The sequence below is a fragment of the Centroberyx gerrardi genome, chromosome 16 (genome assembly GCF_048128805.1).
Source record: "Centroberyx gerrardi isolate f3 chromosome 16, fCenGer3.hap1.cur.20231027, whole genome shotgun sequence".
In the NCBI taxonomy this organism is placed as follows: domain Eukaryota; kingdom Metazoa; phylum Chordata; class Actinopteri; order Beryciformes; family Berycidae; genus Centroberyx; species Centroberyx gerrardi.
Window position 1 is genome coordinate 6,887,962 of NC_136012.1, and position 18,037 is coordinate 6,905,998.

At 40.7% G+C, this 18,037-nt stretch overlaps 1 protein-coding gene across 1 annotated transcript in view; it reads left to right on the forward strand.

The window, feature by feature from the left end:
• Window positions 1-18,037, forward strand: part of aff2 (AF4/FMR2 family, member 2) — a 121,812-nt gene that overhangs the window by 60,671 nt on the left and 43,104 nt on the right. The window contains exons 5-8 of the mRNA XM_071927121.2: window positions 6,234-6,278; window positions 10,327-10,413; window positions 13,281-13,317; window positions 14,599-14,659. Of these exons, the coding sequence (XP_071783222.2) occupies window positions 6,234-6,278; window positions 10,327-10,413; window positions 13,281-13,317; window positions 14,599-14,659 (230 nt within the window). The remainder of the gene's footprint in view (window positions 1-6,233; window positions 6,279-10,326; window positions 10,414-13,280; window positions 13,318-14,598; window positions 14,660-18,037) is intronic.

Below are 18,037 nucleotides of genomic sequence, written 5' to 3' on the forward strand. Positions count from 1 at the left end.
GTGTGTGTGTGTGTGTACAGCAGCATAATGTAGTGGCCCAGGCTGATAAGAAGCAGAGTCACCCTTGTTACTGTAGAAGACAACAGGTGTGAAAAGACAGCCACAACACCATGACTTATCATGGAGCCCAACTACTCAAAGCAATAAAATAAATACTCAGGAGATGAGTCCACTTGTCCCATGAATTCTGGTCCACCAATAGTCCTAATAGGTCCTCCTGTTGAAGCTACAATATGCCCATAAGAACCAGACTTGATTCGGGATTGATTTAATCAGTGATGGAGCAGACAGTACAGACTGAGTCAAACTGCAGCCAAAAACAAAGTTGCATAGATCTAGTGAAGAGGTGCCACTTTTGTGCACAATATACATGCACTTGTTCTAAAATGATTCCATTGACGTTTCACCCGCAAAGGCCTTCATCAGACTGTAAAGACTGTAATGGCTTACATTCTGATGAAGGCCTTTGTGGGCCAAAACGCCAATGGAATTATCTTCATTGTGTAGAACAAGCAGACTAAATACATTTATAGAGTGAGCAGAGCGGCGCCGCTTCACTCATCATTCACGATGGAGCAGACCAGCCAGTCAATCACAAGGCCCATCAAATTGTCAATCATCATAAAGCAATTCACGGCAATCAAACGGCAGCGTGTCCAAACGACACCGCTGGTCAGACGCCGATGAGAGAGAGAGAGAAAAGAAAGGAGAGGATGTGCAAGGAGGAATACGATGTATGGAAAAAGTTATATAGGCCTCCAAAAAGCACGGGACGGCTCTGTGTGGAGCAGTGCAGCATCGAGTCGGGGCCAATAACAGAGATGGTCAGAGCAAGCTATGAGCAAAAGGGCAACAATGCGAAAGATAAGATATGATTTAAGAGAAATATTTACAGTATAAAACGTGGAGATGAAAGATAAGCGATCGATTTAGCAAAAGTAGCGGTGGAACTCCGGGAACCTTCTCAGTCTGCTGCTTAGATGTTGAGAGAGAGAGGGAGAGAGTCCCACCAAAACCCCATTCATTTTCCCCATACAGAAATGGCTGTGGGACCATAAAGTCCATATTTAGGCATGTTAGCATCAGACTTATGAAATCTATACCAAAGTTGTTTTACAGCTTTGCGAGTCGTCATCTTTGAGGCGAGTGTATTAATTCCGCGCTTGCAGAGAGAGGAGGACCGTCTTCTGTTTTCATTTCAGTTTAATTCAATATTGTACAATATGACTTATTTATCTGAGGATTGAAATCAATGGAAATTTGTAAAGAGGCAGCCTGAGGCGCTGGAGCCGCCTTTGAACGTACAGCCTCGGCGCTGTCTAGATTATTATGCGGGCTGACTCATATGCAAACATACACACGTATCCACGCACACGCAGCATACTGGCCGAGTTACGCGCAGACACACACACACACCGCTCTCCCTTTCACACACTCCGACTGTTGAACTGACTCACACATGCAAACACAAACACACACACACACACGCGCAGCTCTCTCTAAGGGCGATGCTTGTGATCTATCTAGCATGCTGGTAATCCCAGTGATGGCGGTCACTCCAGCTCTGTAAACAGCTGAAATATGGATGATAAAAGGAGCAGATGAAACCGAATAGACGAGGAGCCTGTGGACAAAAAAATCCTTGAAGATTTTCCAAACCCTGTTGGACTTCAGTCTGAACCTTATAGGACTCAGAGCTTCAATCGGAGCGACTGGATGATTGACGCTTTTCATTTGACACTGGCATTTTTCGTGATAGCAAAGCAACAGTTTTTCTCTGGCCTCTCTGACGTCTGAAAAGATGAGTTTCAGTTGCATTGTGTAAATTATCCAACAAAGTAATCCCTTTCCTCGTCTTCTGAACAGGACTAATAAACCTGAAGAACTGGTTCTAAACTGCAATAGAAGAAGAGAGCGAGGAACAGTCAATAGTTAACAGACAACAGCGCAGCAAATGAATTGAATGAGTTTCTATTCATTAAACTCTAGATTTGATGCTGCTATGAGTTTGTCTGCGTATCTTTACCTTTCATTGCTTTTCTTTCTCTCCTCTCTTTGTATCTCTCTTTTACCTTTTCTCTCAGCTAATCTCTAGGTCTCTCCTTAGAATCTCTTTGTTAATGTAGATATGAATAGAGTGAGTGAATTATTTTCAGGTTATCTGCAGCTTGTGTGCCTGTACTGCACAGTATGTCTTTTTTGTATGTTTTTATACAATATTTTGTTCGTATGTGTTTTTGTTATATAGTTGTAATGATGAGAACACAGACACCAGATCCTTCACGTGTCCCCAGTAGATTGTCGTGTCCAAAGTAAGAAGACTGACCTTTTAGTAATAAAAAGTTGTCTGTGGTTTTTATTGTATGGCGTGTATTCATACATTGAAGAAATGACTCAATATGGGTGATGTAGGTTTATTGTTAGAACTATTTCAGGTAATGTATTCATCCACTGCACAGTGATTTTTAGCTGTACAGTCTCCCATTACCCACCACCTTCCTATGGAAACAGGGAAAGTAGTCCCTGGTAGTTCAAAACAGGTTATTTTCGTACCATATTTTGTATACATTTTACCAATCTCTACACAAAACCACCAGACTTAGCCACATATCATTTAAGATTATTTACCATCTAGCTTTATATCTGCTACAAATTCTCATTTTCTCACTTCTAGATAATTCTAGTGTTCTATCACTCAACATAGTGTATGCTAAAGTGTTAGCATGGAGCACCAGAGCCATCGATCCACCAGGGACACATGGATGGTTTTAGTGTCTATGTTCTCATCACTTAATGGCTAAGTTGACCAATGGGTAAATCTCCCCAAAACTTGGTGTATTCCCTTAAGATACAACACTGTAACAGTTAGAGCAATATCCAACCCCAAAACTAATATTAGTTTTTGTTACTAGCAGCTGTAGTTACTTAAATTGATGGATGGATGAATGGATGGATAGATAGATATATTCATCACATTGTACAGATTTTCATCACTATATTTGCTATATTCATCCCTCTGGTACAGTCTCCCAGCCTACTGATATGCATATCAACAGAGATTAGGCCTCTGATACAAATCAACATTTACAGGTTAATCATTCAGATTTAATAACTGTACAATCATGTACAGTACATAATGTTAATCCTGGATTCCGCTAGTGTCAATCTGAATTGTAAACAGTAGAAATATGTGGCTTTCTGTTTGCATTGCATACATTAGTAGCTAGAATCTCACTGTGTCCATGTTAATTTTAAACCAAGGATTTGACTATTTCACAAGAAACTCAATAATAAAGTCAACAGTTTTTTTTTTTTTTTTTTTTTTTTTTTTTTTTAGAAAACTCAAAAATCAGGTGCCTCAACTATGCTTTATAGTAGCAGATATGCTACCACGCCAGGGAATTGTGTATGTGTGTGTGTGTGTGTGTGTGTGTGACAGTAACTGTGGTGTGCGTTTGTGTGTCTGAATGTGATTGTGCGGATATTCGCACTTGTGTGTTCCTGTGTGTCTACTTGTACCTGTCTGTTACTGAGTGCGTCTGCCTTCGTGTCTGTGTGTGAGCTGTGTGTGTGTGTGTCTGTGTGTGCGTGTGTGTGTGTGTGTGTAGAGACGCCTATCTATCGGAGCAGCTATTTCAGAGAGAAAGGATTTCTGCCTCAGTAATTGCCTCGGCTATATTTTTCCCCCCAAATCTCTCTCTCACTCTCTCTCTCTCTCTCTCTTTCTCTCTCACTCTCTCTCTCTCTCATTTTTCTTTGGTATTTTTTTCTCTCTCCGTATTTCTCCTTTCTCTGGCACGACTTTCTCTCTTGCTCTCCTCTTATTTCTCTTTTTTTACTCCCTCCATCTCATAGTCCTTGACATTGACCATGATCTCACAGTAAGATCAATTAGAGACACAAACACACGCACACACACTCACACACACACACACACACATACTGCATGTAATGGCAGTGTCCATTAAAATCCATTAAAGCCAGTTTCTATTCACTAAACTAGGAATAGAATACTTTTAGATGAATCCGTGGGATGGAAAATATAATACATATATTGCCATTTGGTTTACACTTTTATCCAAAGCCTTCCATGTATTTGTAGTGGGAATCAAACCCCAAACCCTGTTAGTGTTAGCGCCACACTCTGCCCATTGAACTAAACAAAACCATGATGGGCAGCGATGGACAAATATAGTGATGCAGCGAGAGATGGATGTACAGATGGATGGATACAGAAATACAGAAATAGACTCATCCAGCCTGAAATGATGTGAGCGACTGTGTTTCCATTTGTCTTCCTTGGCTGTGAGCGGTTTTACGTTGACGTGTAGAAATCTTATTTAAATGTTCTTCGTTTCATCCATCAAAGGCAGTAGTTTGATAGCATGAAGCAATTAAAGAACAGTGACTTTTTTTTACACGATAGGCCTATTTCTTAAAGGTTTGGCATGTCAGTATCTTTGTTAAAGGTTCAAACATCAATATATCAATGTCAAATCAATTGTGATACCTTGGTTTAATTAACTGTAAACAAATGAGACCATGGTGGAGATGATTGGTAGCCTCTATCTCACACCAGTGGTATTGTTAGTGCTAGTGTTTATCAAAATTAGGACCACATTTCCCATAAACTAAGCAGAGAAAATCCAAAGGTTCTCAAAAAATATATATATTTATTGCGATGTTTTGGACGAAGCAGGTCTTCATCAGGCAAATATACATGTAGTGGACTGAGATGCGAATACATAGTATATAGACAACAGAAGGTGACATCATAGGCGTAATTACAATTAGCTTGATGCAAAACAGGTGCACCCAAGTCCCAAATCTTCCAAATCTCACCTAAAAAACACAGTACACCTGTTGAGTCTCTGTTACTGCAGCCATTCATTTACCAGATAACCACAGGTGATGTGTTAGTTCACAATTACACAATACAAATACAATTGACTGTATTTTATATGGTTATCAGGTTTCTAACATAGCAGGTTTTGGTTTGAAGGCTAAAGACTAAAATGTTTGTTTTGGTGGGGAAAGCGACTCTGGTTTCCCGTTCAGTCATTGTCCAGTGAGTCTAATGGTGATGTAAACCGCTCTTGTGGAAGAACAGCTCATGTCTAGAGCAGCTAGACTTGTTTAGAGACAGATGGATGTTTCATTGGTGAGCTCAAGCAGTTTTGACTCTCTCTACCCCACACACACACACTCACACACAGGCACAGGCTAGAGTTGCTTTTATTGTTTTGTTTTTTTATTGGTCATTGGTTGAAGGCCGAAGATGACCTCATCGTCGTCACCATGGTTACTTAACCATTCCTCTGTCCATGTTGATGCTATTAGTCAGACGGTGTGTGTGTATGTGTGTGTGTGTCTGTGACTGGGGGGGCTGTAATATGTTAGACATGAGTTCCATTGTAATATAGTTTATTGATCACAGAGCATCTCTCTCTCTCTCTCTCTCTCTCTCTCTCTCTCTCTCTGTCTACCTCCCACTATTGTTTTCTCTCTCTCTCTTTCTCCCTCTCTTCTTCCAGCTCTCCCTGGGTCTCTTGCTCTTCCTAAACCACGAAAAAACAAAACAAAAAAACAAGGATTACATGCTTCTCCACTTCACCCTCCCCATTTGAATTGAATGATTTATTGCCCTGGCACAGCCTTTTTTCTGTCTGCCTTTCTGAATTGATAGTCACCTGGTGTAATGTCATTTCAACCCTCAGTCTAGACCAATCACAGTATAGCAAAGAGAGGCTTTATTCACATGGGTGTGTATTAATACGGGTTAACAGCGTCCAGCCTGTGAACTGGTGAGCTCAATCAAAGCAGTTAACACTTGTCCGCTCAAACAGCCTCTTCCTGCCTCCTTAAATGAATCCCCAGCCAGTCCCGTGAACTGTGGAGCTGAAACGGCCTTGTGGTTAACACTAGAAAAGCCAAGCCGCAGTCCGTTTATGGCCTTTTTTTTTGAATTTTAGAACTGAAATATCTCAGCTTTCAAGTGACTTTTCCTCACTCACTTTCTGCACAAACTAGTGTTAGATTCATGGGGGAAAATGATGGCAGCGGTGTTGATGGCAGTGGTGTTTTTTGTTGTCCAAAAAGGTTTCTGTTCCTGCTGTTTCCCATGTAATGTAATGTAATGTAATGTAATGGTGCAATAAATAGCTTCTAGATGTTTCAGCCGGTCTCTCTCTCTCCCTCTCTCTCTCTTTCTCTCTGTCTTTTGTTTTCTCCAGGTCAGCCTACCAAATGACTCCAGCTGTGTGGAAGAGATTTTGCGGGTAAGTTGGGTACACACACACACACACACACACACACACACACTAATTGCACATATTATCAGCTGTTTTCTGTTTGCTGACAAAGACCTTCCTCTCTCTCTCAAGGGTCTGACTTTAGGAAGGAATGGGAGAGAGAGACGGAGAAAGAGAGAGGGAATAAAAGGCAGAGAGACAGAGGGAGATCTGTTGGCTTGGCCAGTGATTATATAAGTTTTTTGTTTCTACAAGATGACATCATGCATCAGTCGTTTCCACAATTTTCTCCTCTCCCCTCCTTTCATCTTCTTTCTTCTCCTCTCCTTGTTTTGTCTCCTACTCCTCTCCCCTCCTCTTCCCCTCCCTCCTCTCCTCTTTCCTCCTTCTCCTTTGTCCTCAAAATGACATGAACCAACATATATTTCCACTATTTCCTCTCCTCTCCTCTCGTCTTCCTCTGCTGTCTTTTTGTTTTGTGGCTGTTTCCTCAGAGTGACGTCAAAACAGAAATGTTTTCCCACTAATCTTCTTGCCAGTCAGAAGATTTGCAGTCAGCCATAAAGACAAGGACCTTCTCTGACTGCTTTATGTCAAGTGATATGACTGTCTCTCTCTCTCTCTCTCTCTCTCTCTCTCTCTCTCTCTCTCCCCCCCCCCCCCCCTCTCTCTCTCTCTCTCCCTCCATCCCTCTCTATCCTCGTTCGCTCTCATTCACAAATCAATATGGTGGCCAACAGGCTGTGTGACAGATAGTGTGCTGTGAGCTGCATGAAAAGCTATTGTCAATAATATTGGTGCACTATTGAATTCAGTCTGCGGTTTTTAGCCATGTCAAGTGGAAAGATCAGGGAGTTCAGAATGTGAGGCGAGGCGGATCGGAGCTGAGGCCTGCGGTTCATTTTCCCCGTTCTGTGACAAGTCAATCGTCACAGAAACATTGCTGCTTTGGAGATTTTTACCAGTTGACACTGTGCATCAAAGATATTTTGGATAGATGCGAAGCTGCCCACACTGTGCCTTATAATAGACTACACCGACTTTTTGGGAGTTTGTGAGGAGAGAATGGCACCACAATCATCTCTGTGTCTCCGGTAGCTAGATCTGTCTGGTGTGCATGCTAACGCTTTAGCATACAGTATCTTTTTCACAGCAGCCATTTTGACGTGTCATAGCAGGGTAAACACAGGTGTAACTAATAACATTAATGATGGTTCCATTCCATTTAGGTGTTCCAGTGCCAGGGCCTTGGTGTTGTGCATGTTGGCTCATTGGAATGGCACTGCAACACCTAAATGGAATGGAACCGTCATTAATGTTATTAATTACACCTGTGTTTACCTGCTATGACATGTCAAAATGGCTGCTGTGAAAAAGGTCTATTGTAGGCAGCTAGCATTATCCAAAGTATGAAGACAAACCTTTTAGGAATCCAGAGTTGTCCAGAGTTCTGAAAACCAAATCTCAATCTTCATCATTGAAGTCCATTATGAAGCAACAGCACAAAAAAACTTTAGCTGTTTGGCTAATTTCGCTAACTTCTTGTGTAAACAAAACAAGCTACACTCAAAGTCTTATGGGAAGAGAGATCTTCTGCCAGTGAAAGTGTGTTCTTTCTGACAAATTTTATGTCTATTTTATCAATCCCCTATACAAGACTGGCAGGTTTAGATATGTGTTATTAAAATGAGCTAACCATCCAGCCTTAGAGCTGCTACAAGTTCCCATGTTCTCACTTTTGGGCTAATGCTAACCGGCTACGATTACTTAACATATTGTATGCTAAAGCATTAGAATGCACGCCAGACACAACACCTTATTTTCAAACTATTATTCAAGAATCCGTGTCGAAATGACTCAAAATGATATATATGGCAAAATAAATTCTAATTTCTCTTAGAAAGAAGAAAGCCAACAGGCAGTCAAATGGAAGGGGGGAATATAGCTATAACTAGAAAATCTAACACTGGTTTGTACAGAAAGTGGGTAGGAAATGTAATGAAGGGACATTCTGAAATTCTAAAATTCAAAACAGTCTATTAACTGAAGTTTGGCCTTTCTAGTGTTAAATTAGCAGTGGCAACTTATGCTAATGCTTGCAAACTGGTTAACGACACATTAAAAGCAGCAGGAAGGGGAAATAATTAAATATGTGATAAAGTAGCATGTGTAGCAGGAGTGTTTGTTGACCTTGAGTTAGCTCTATCCTTAATCCACAGTCCCTCATTTAGCTTGAGAAATGTAGTTTATTTTTTCACCGAAATAGACATTTTGTGTGTTTATGTGTTTAGGTGTCATGGACAGTGCAAGGATAGATAATGACTATATATCAGTGACATGTTTGTGTGTGTGTGTGTGTGTGTGTGTGTGTGTGTGTGTGTGTGTTGGAGGGTGAGTGAGAGAGTGAGACACATCAAATGTCTCTAGTAACAACCTTTTAACACAAATCTAGTCAACACATTTACACACACACACACACACACGCATGCACATACGCACACACACACAGACCATCAGGAGCGCCGTCTGTCAAAACACAGGAACTCTTCTGAGAGGGACATGATGATGTCACACAAGTGTTGCCTAGCAACGCGGGGTATGTCGTCAGGGCGAGTGAATTACGACTGCTGTGAGGGGAAACACACACACACACACACACACATAAATTATACTCATACTCAGGAATCTTGAATAATGTCTGGTGCTATCCTACACACACACGCGCGCACACACACGCACACACACACACACACACAGTAGACACACTCTCCTGCGCCCACATACACACACACTACACACACAAAATCCTAACCCACTCACACACACTGTCTCTTTTTTATGCACTCTTCACACTCACATACACGTGGAGGAATGAGTCATCTGATGACTCATCCACTCCAGAGGGGGTGAAGAGATGCATGATGGGAAATTGTGATGTCAGTGGCCTTTTCAACTCTTTCACCTTCTGACCTCGTATAACACAACTGTGTGTGCGTGTGTGTTTGATGCAACTACACAAATTATTGGAATTTAAATTACAATATACAAAGAATTTAACGTACGAGTTAAGAGTGTGTGTGTGTGTGTGTGTGTGTGTGTGTGTGTGTGTGTGTGTGTGTGTGTGCGAGAGAGTGAGCTTTGATGAAAATCCAGCTAGTAGCCTCACTTTGCTTTGGCAGCAGAATTACCATTACCTGCAGTAACTTTCCACCGTGTGTGTGTGTGTCTGTGTGTGTCTGTGTGTGAGGGTGAGAGAGAGAGAAATAGCCAATACTTAACAGATTATATAACTGCTGGAGACACACACACACACACACACACACACACACACACACACACACACACATCCTTATCTTGTTCACTAATTGAAGCTTCTCCATATTCAGACCGGAGTGAAAGTGAGAAGAATATGTGAGTAGAATAATTGCAGGAGGAGGCTGTTGGTGCCAAGCTCAGTAACGCAGCACAGTGGAGTCAGCCTTCATTTTGGTAAATCAACAACTTTGCGCTTCTCCATCTGAGTTCACTGGTCCCTGGCGTGCCACCAACTCCCCATTCGTCTCCCAGGTTGTAGTAGAAGTTATATTAAAGTCCGGTCCGGTGGGGATGTTCCAGCGCCGCCGTGATTGAACGCTGACTCCGCACCTCCGCATCAAAGATGTTGCATAAGCAATCCTTTTCAAATATTCTTATCACATACTCCTCTCACTTTCATTTCACACACTCTCCTCAGACTAGTGAATAAAATAAAAAGATGCCTCCACACTTGGTTCAATTTCAGTCATTATTTTTCTTCACCAGGCACTTTCCACATCATGGGGGAAAAGATTCTATCTTGGCACCATATTTAATTCATTGTTAGTCTTCCTCATTGAAACCAATGACAATTGTCAGCTACAAGCTAGCACTTTAGTTTGAACTGATGCCAACAATGCTAACAATGTGATGAGAGCGAGAAGAAAAAGTACAATTCAAAGTGGCAAAGTATTAAAGTTTAGTATTGTTTCTACTTTGTTTTAATGGAATACGAATTCTCTCTCTCTCTGTGTGTGTGTGTGTGTGTGTGTGTGTTTAGGAGATGACCCATTCCTGGCCTCCTCCTCTCACAGCCATACACACTCCTGGAAAGGCTGAGCAGACCAAGTTCCCCATCCCAAACAAGGTCAGTGTGGGTGCAACTTGTCCATCCCACTAACAAGGTTAATGCTGCGTTTTTTGTCAAAGTCGGAAATTGGAAATTCCCAGTTGGTTGGTAGGTTGTAATTACAACCTCCGTGTGGTTTGGCTTGGAAAAACCAGGGGAGAAACATGGAAACCTGTGAGATTTTCTTTACCCAACGTAAAATACTGTTCCCCATGCAACAGCTAATGCTATGTCAGTGATATTTAGCAATGTTAATGTTAGCTAGTTAGTTAGCATACGTTAGCAACTGTAAGTGCAACTTTACATTTAAAATTAGATGTTTAACTATTTACCACACGTGTTCTTAATGAATTTATGGTCACACAATGCTGAACATTTGAACTGAAGTGTATTTTGAGGTTTATAAACACGTTAAAAGTAATGCTAAAAGTAGCATTTACACTGTATGCCGCCATGTTGGCGCGACGTCAGATAACTGCATCTCAGCAACCTACAGGTTCTTGAACAAGATTCCTACTTGGAATACTTTAAGGGCCGTTCATTGCATTTCTCCTAGTAGGAAGGAGGAATTTCAGATTTTATAACATATCTGCAATACAGTACAAGTATTAGTGTGCTGCCTAGCTTACTATCCACTCCTGGTAAGGCAAAGATTGGTGAAGTATGCATTCTTGTCTCCTATAAGTAGTATGTTCTCTTAAGTATTACTACTGTAAAACTTCCAATTTTGCCTGGGACCTTTATTAGAGACAGGCCACTTTTGGAAGGTGCGCAGTACCTGGTATTCCTATTCTAATAATAATAATAATAATACATTTTATTTCTAGAGCGCTTTACATGGTACTCACACTTTACAGCGAAGGGATAAAGAGAATAAAATATTAAAAATATATAAAGCAAATGTTACAAAAGTGATGATGATAAGTAAATGACCATAATAAAAATAAATAACATGAGTATTAAGACAGAGAAAGAAAACAGTGTAGATGGTTTGTTCTTTTAGGAGAGGCAGTGGGGGTGAAGTGTTGTAGGGAGTTTTGAAGAGGAGGGTTTTGAGTTTATTTTTGAATGAAGGTAGTGAGTCCGAGTTTCTTATTCTATAAAGAATTGTACTGCTGAAATTTATACAATTAGCTTTTTAGGCCTATAGCCTAAAAATGTTACTGGTATTGGCAACTGCAAGTACTATACTACTGCTACTGCTGCTGCTATTACTACCACTACTACTACTGCTATCCAACTACTACTACTACTACTACTGCTATCCAACTACTACTACTACTACTACTGCTATCCAACTACTACTACTACTACTACTGCTATCCAACTACTACTACTACGACTCCCATCCAAACAGAGATTTTTAGATTAATGATAAACCAAATTGTTGGTAAACCAGAGATATAAACCAAACTTTGTGGACTTTCACATATTTTGCTGTCTCTGCTGTCAGTAGACTGTAAAATAGTATAAACTCATAACTTTGGCATTAAGAGAGCCTGTCCAGTCAGATGGACGAAGGCTCATTCTATTCTTGAACTATGTCCATTTTCCAGTGGTTAGACAAACATGTTTATGGCCAATTCACATAAAGAAAACAAAGTATGGACAGTTGATCTGAGCTAACCATGTGTTTTTTTTCATGTCATGGACCATGTAATGGGAACTAACTATTAATCAAATCTGTCCCTTACTTTCACTGTTTTCACTCCTGTCCTTTACCACTCTCAATCATATCTCTCCTGCTTTGTACTACTTCCTGTGTTAAGTGATTTTTGTTAATAACTGTTTGAAAATGCTTTGAACCAGTTGAAAAACCTCCAGGTAGATTTCTCGACATACTAGGGGCTCGTCATAAAACTCAACATTAACTGCATCCTGTCACATAAAATCTGCAGTCCTCTAATTAGAACTGATTCATAAATTCACTGCGGCAGTGATTGCTGTGACGGAATCAGATTACCGTCGCACCATTCTGCGCGGCGGTGCAAGTGACAGCCAATGAAATTACAATGTTAATTAAGTGGTGGATATTTACCCCCCTACTGGTCGTCCATGCCTGTATGGAAGTTCAGTGGACCACATTCCACATATAACTAATTGAACTATAACTATAGTTCATGAAAGCTTATACATTTGCTGTTCTAAACTCTAGCAGTACAGAAAGTGATGCGTTTAACCTTTCAGGTTTGTTTTGAATAAATAGAAGAAGAACTGGGTAGTTAGCATGAGCAGTGATAGCCACCATGACTGAACAAACAAAAGAGAAACTCAAACTGCATCAACAGAAAATCCAAGGAAGAAGACGTCACAGTACTGGACACACTGTTTGATTGACAGGTGATCTCTGGGAAGAGCAGAGATGGAGACTAAAGGAAAACAAGGAACTAGAGGATTACCACCTTAAGACAAAGGTGGTGGGAAATGTTCATGTGTTCTTAGAGAAACTTTTCTCGTGTTCCTTGACGCTCTACAACACCTTGAATGTCAATTGTTGGAATATTTGTCATATTAAAACCTAAATAAATGTTACATTTAACATCCATTTCAGAACTAGCAGTACTCGTCTGTCTGACTAAAACAACAGAGGAGCAGATGGTATTTTTTGGCCGCTGCGGAGTGCTTTTATGAAGCACTTTCACAATATGCAAATGAGCAAATGGGTGGTGATGTCAAAAGAAAAAGGGACGTAAACATAGAAGCAGTGAATTCTGGTAATCCGCGTTTATGAATTAGAAAACATTCTGTCGTGACGGACTCAGCCCCTCATGACATCTGCTTGGTTTATTCATTCAACACCTCTCCCTCTCTCTCTCTCTTTCTCTTTCTCTCTCTCTCTCTCTCTCTCTCTCTCTCTCGCTCTCTCTCTCTCTCTCTCTCTCTAGGAGTCACAGCATGTGACCTCAGGCTACAGCACCCAGAGTAAGTTTCCCAGCATGCAACACTCACATAGAATCTCTGTGACAATTAACACCGGTGAAGCCATAAAGGCCGTACCACCCTTGGCAGAAGAACATTCCCCCCAAAATAAATTGAATTGGATTAAAACAAGTTCCATTTTTTGACACAGCTGGACAAATCAGCATTTAAAGAGCCTGAGACGGCTTTTATGGTTTTTCATATTTACACAGAAGGGTAAGATCACATCTACGAAATGGTGTGATGAAGAGCAACTGGTGCAAGAATGAACTAATGGTGACAGGAGAGTGTGAAAAAGATTTATCTTTCTCTGTTTATCTGAACAAATAAGCAGACAAATGTGATATGAAGCAGCTCGGGAAGCATATTATTAAAAAATAGAATACATCTATACTGCTTTAATTAAGCTATACTTCAGTGTCACACTTGGGTTTGGAGGTCTGTTAGTCTCTGTGCGATGGTCAAATGTGACTTTTCCCAAGGCTGTACTTATCCATAAACCACAGTCACTCAACAGCTAAATGTGGTGAACTGATTTGCTGTCACTGATGGATAATTACGCACTTGGAACATGTGTTACCAAGCTCACATTGAACTGATGAGTACTGTTATGAGAAGTTCCTGGTGGACATGCAGCTGAAATATTTCTCCACTGGCAGATTATTCAAATGTTTTTTGGAAGAATCACTTGTTCCAATGAAGAGTTCTATTCCAAAACACTATATCCATTTCTTTCACCTGAAGCTCATTTTTCTGAAAATATAGAGCTTCTAATTTTTAAAAGTCTGATCATTTTGTCAACTAATTCAATTCAAAGCAAATTTCCCTTACAGGACAATAAAGGTTGCACTGAATTGAATTGACTGCCAAAATGAAAGCACTTTTAAAGGACTTAAGTTACTTGCTATGCTTTAAAATTACCATAAATTGATTTCCTTCATTCAGTAGGTGTCACTTTTTTCAAATGATGGATATCTGATTTTGGAATAAATTTTGGAATTTTTTTACAGTGTATAGCCTACAAATGCCAGTGGTTCCTGCACACACACCTACACACACACACACACACACACACTAATTAAATAACATTGGAACACGGTGTCATGTTTTCCAGTGTGACAATAATAATACACATCTACGGTGATTACAGTCTGGCTCCCTGTCAAATAGTAATCAACACACACACACACACACACACACACACGCACACACCCCAAGACACATGGAAGAACAGTGATATTTAAATGGCCGCTCTCTCTGTCTGTCTGTGCGGTTGTGTTGCAGAGCGATGCACTGTATCAGCTAACAAGCCTGCCGCTAAGCCACCAACTGCACCGCAAAAGTCGTGAGTATCTCTCTCTTTCTCTCTCTCTCTTTCTCACACACACACACACACACACACACACACACACACACACACACACACGCATAAACACACAGAATTTCCGAGCCACTACTAGAGCCTTTGCCTCAAGGTAAAATTAAGCCTGGTTCTCGGATGAAATTCGTTGCTGTAGATGAAGAGTAGGAGGAAAAGAGACGTTGTGTTTTGCGTGGATCAGAGCAGGAGAGTGGAGCAACATTAATTTAACCTGAGCCAGGAGCGGATTGCAACATCTGTAGCTGCAGAACCTCTCCAGTTCACTCAGGCTGCTGTGCAGCGAGATTCCTAGCAGGGGCGAGATCTGACAGGCAGAAATCTGGGCCTGGAAATCCCCCCCCACCCCACCCCAACACACACACAACCTGCACTCATCCCATGCTTGACCACAATAAGCTCAACAGTTATTTTAGGAGTTGTCCGTTTCAAACTTGTTTGATTCAGGTGATGCATTGCACTTGGTAGCATACCAAGAAAAACCTTATTCTGCAAAGTAGCCAGTAACTACAGCCATTAGATAAATGTAGTGGAGTAAAAAGTACAATATTTCCCTCTGAAATGTAGTGGAGTAAAAGTGTTAAGTCTCACAAAATGGAAATACTCAAGTAAAGGGCCAAAGTAAAGTACAGTACCTGAGTAAATGTACTTAGTTACTTTCCACCTCTGCTTCACAGGTGCTCATGGGTTGGGAAGAACTGAATATAAAACAAAACAATGGAAAAAATGTATATTTTTTGTGTCAAGAAAGTATATAAATCCAGGTCCAATCCATTCAGGCACATTTTTGAGGTAAATATAAAATGCCTTTATTTGGAGGGCAAAGAGCTGTAAAAAACACCACCTGTGTGTTTCAACTCACACCTTCTTCCAAATGTTGTGACTCGTCTTTCATTCATTTCTTTCAAAAAAAAAAGTTCAAAATGACAACTCGCATGTTATCACCTCTAATGCAAGTTTCAAGTGCCAAGTGCCATGTATTATTTATACATTTGATGAAAGTTAATTAAAAAAGGAATGAAACTGTGGTGAGAATGTTGCCGAAGACCGGCTCTGAATTTAAAAAAAGACTTTTAACGGCCAGATGATGATGCAAACATCCCGCAAGTCCAGAAAAAATGAGAGAATCTCAATCAGTGCTAAGTTAACTTGATGGTTTGATTTAAGTTACAGGTCAGCGTGTAAGCTTTCATTTCCTCCTCGGTCGGGATGGTTAAATAGTTAATTATGTCTCCATTAGGATGATGTCTGTTGTGCATTATGAGGCTTATTACACTGTTTTCCAGTCAATAGGCACATTTCTTTTGATTGCTATGGCATGCTCAGAAGTGTGGTTTTTTCCATCTTTTATTCAAGCATAAAGGATACTTTGTTAATAAGGTTGAAATAATTGTTATTGGTTAAAAAACAATGCATAGCCTAATTTATTGCCACCATTAGCCTATTCTCTTTTTTTTTCTTCCCTGTGATGCTCAATAGCGTTAAATGTTCAGGATAATGAATAGGCCTCCCTCATCTTATTTAAGAGTAATTGTGCTGTTGAGACTAATTGGTATATTCTTAGCTGAATGTTTACGAGGTCCAATTGAAATTGGGGCTTATTACAGAAAAGTCATTCAACAATAATCCCTCTCAAATAGGCTTCACCTTAACGGCAAATTAGCAACAAAAAAAAAATGGAGGGAATTTGAAGTGGGGTTTTTTTTTTTCACTGGAGTGGAGACGCCTAACAGCATGGAGTGCACACCCTCCTGCTCGAGGAGCGCGGTTTCATTCCCCACTCCCGTGATGTTCAGATACACATCAGCAGCCACATGTATGTAGCAGAGCGGAAGAAGTGAGTAAGACTCCCTCCTCCAGTTGAAATGCCATCCTTCAGCTTCAGCATTTGGGCTTGCTCAGGCGGGAGTGCGGCTGTCTCCCCCGCCGGCAGGAACAGGACTCCAGGGTTTGAGCAAGACAGAGACTCAACCCTGAGAGGAAACTACGGTCCCTGCTGTTATCAGTGAGCGCTGTAGCCGCAGAGCTGGGCAATAGGTAGAGCAAGGCACTGACGCTGCCAGGGTTAGGGGTTCAATTCCCTATAGCAAGGCACTGACACTGCCAGGGTTAGGGGTTCAATTCCCTATAGCAAGGCACTGACACTGCCAGGGCTAGGGGTTCAATTCCCTATAGCAAGGCACTGACACTGCCAGGGTTAGGGGTTCAATTCCCTATAGCAAGGCACTGACACTGCCAGGGCTAGGGGTTCAATTCCCTATAGCAAGGCACTGACACTGCCAGGGCTAGGGGTTCAATTCCCAGTGTAGATCAATAGGTGGAATATATCATTAAACATGTAAACTTTGATGCTTTGTCACCACCAAGTCAAATTTAAGGCAAATACTACAACACAAGAAGACAAAGATGAATCAATGACTCAGTGAATCAATGACTCAGTGAATCAATGACTCAGTGAATCAATGACTCAATGAATCAATGAATCAATGAATCAATGAATCAATGGATGAAATCTTACCACTTCTAACACATCTAACAAGCTCTAATGCACTCTGTTGGACAATGTAAAGTGCATTTTTATAAGTTCTAATGCATTCAGATGTAAATTGCAATAACTCTATTTACAATATAAATATTAACCTGTACCTGCAGTAATGAGGCACAGAATGAGTGAGAATAGCCAGCAACTAAAGTGCATAAGAAGGCTTAGCTAAGAGCCCATGTTGAAAACAAAGGTTCATCCTTTTGGCTGTAAGGTCATGCATTAACGCATGGCTTCATTCACACCAATCCTACTGCCTCTGTTACAAAAAATATATTCCTGCAGTTTACACAAAGAATCGTCACATTCCAGTGTGTTTTACAAATTTACAATCGATTTATCAAGAACCAGTCAACACAACAATCTTCAGAATTCAATCATAGCTGTGGTTCACCCAGAATCCCCTGACAATACTGCCAAAAAACAATTTACAGTCTACTAGCAGATTTACGCAGGGATTTTGCTGTAATTTATTACAAGTGTGCACATGTATGTAGGTGTGTATATTAGATCTTTGTGAATTTGTTTGGAATAAACAGAAGAAAAACTGGGTAGTTAGCATGAGCAGCGATAGCCACCATGACAACAGACAAAGAAAAGAGCGCCACCTACAGAAACTACAGAGGCTAAATAAAAAAATAAGAGGATTACCACTTTAAACGGGTCAGGAAAGAAAGTTGAATGGTGTAGGCTGATCTAAATAAATGCGTCTTGAGTGTGGACTTGAATGCGGAGACATTGGCAGGAAAACTCAGCTCAGCTTGAGAGTTTGTCTGCTAAGCCGGTCGACCGAGCGAGAGATT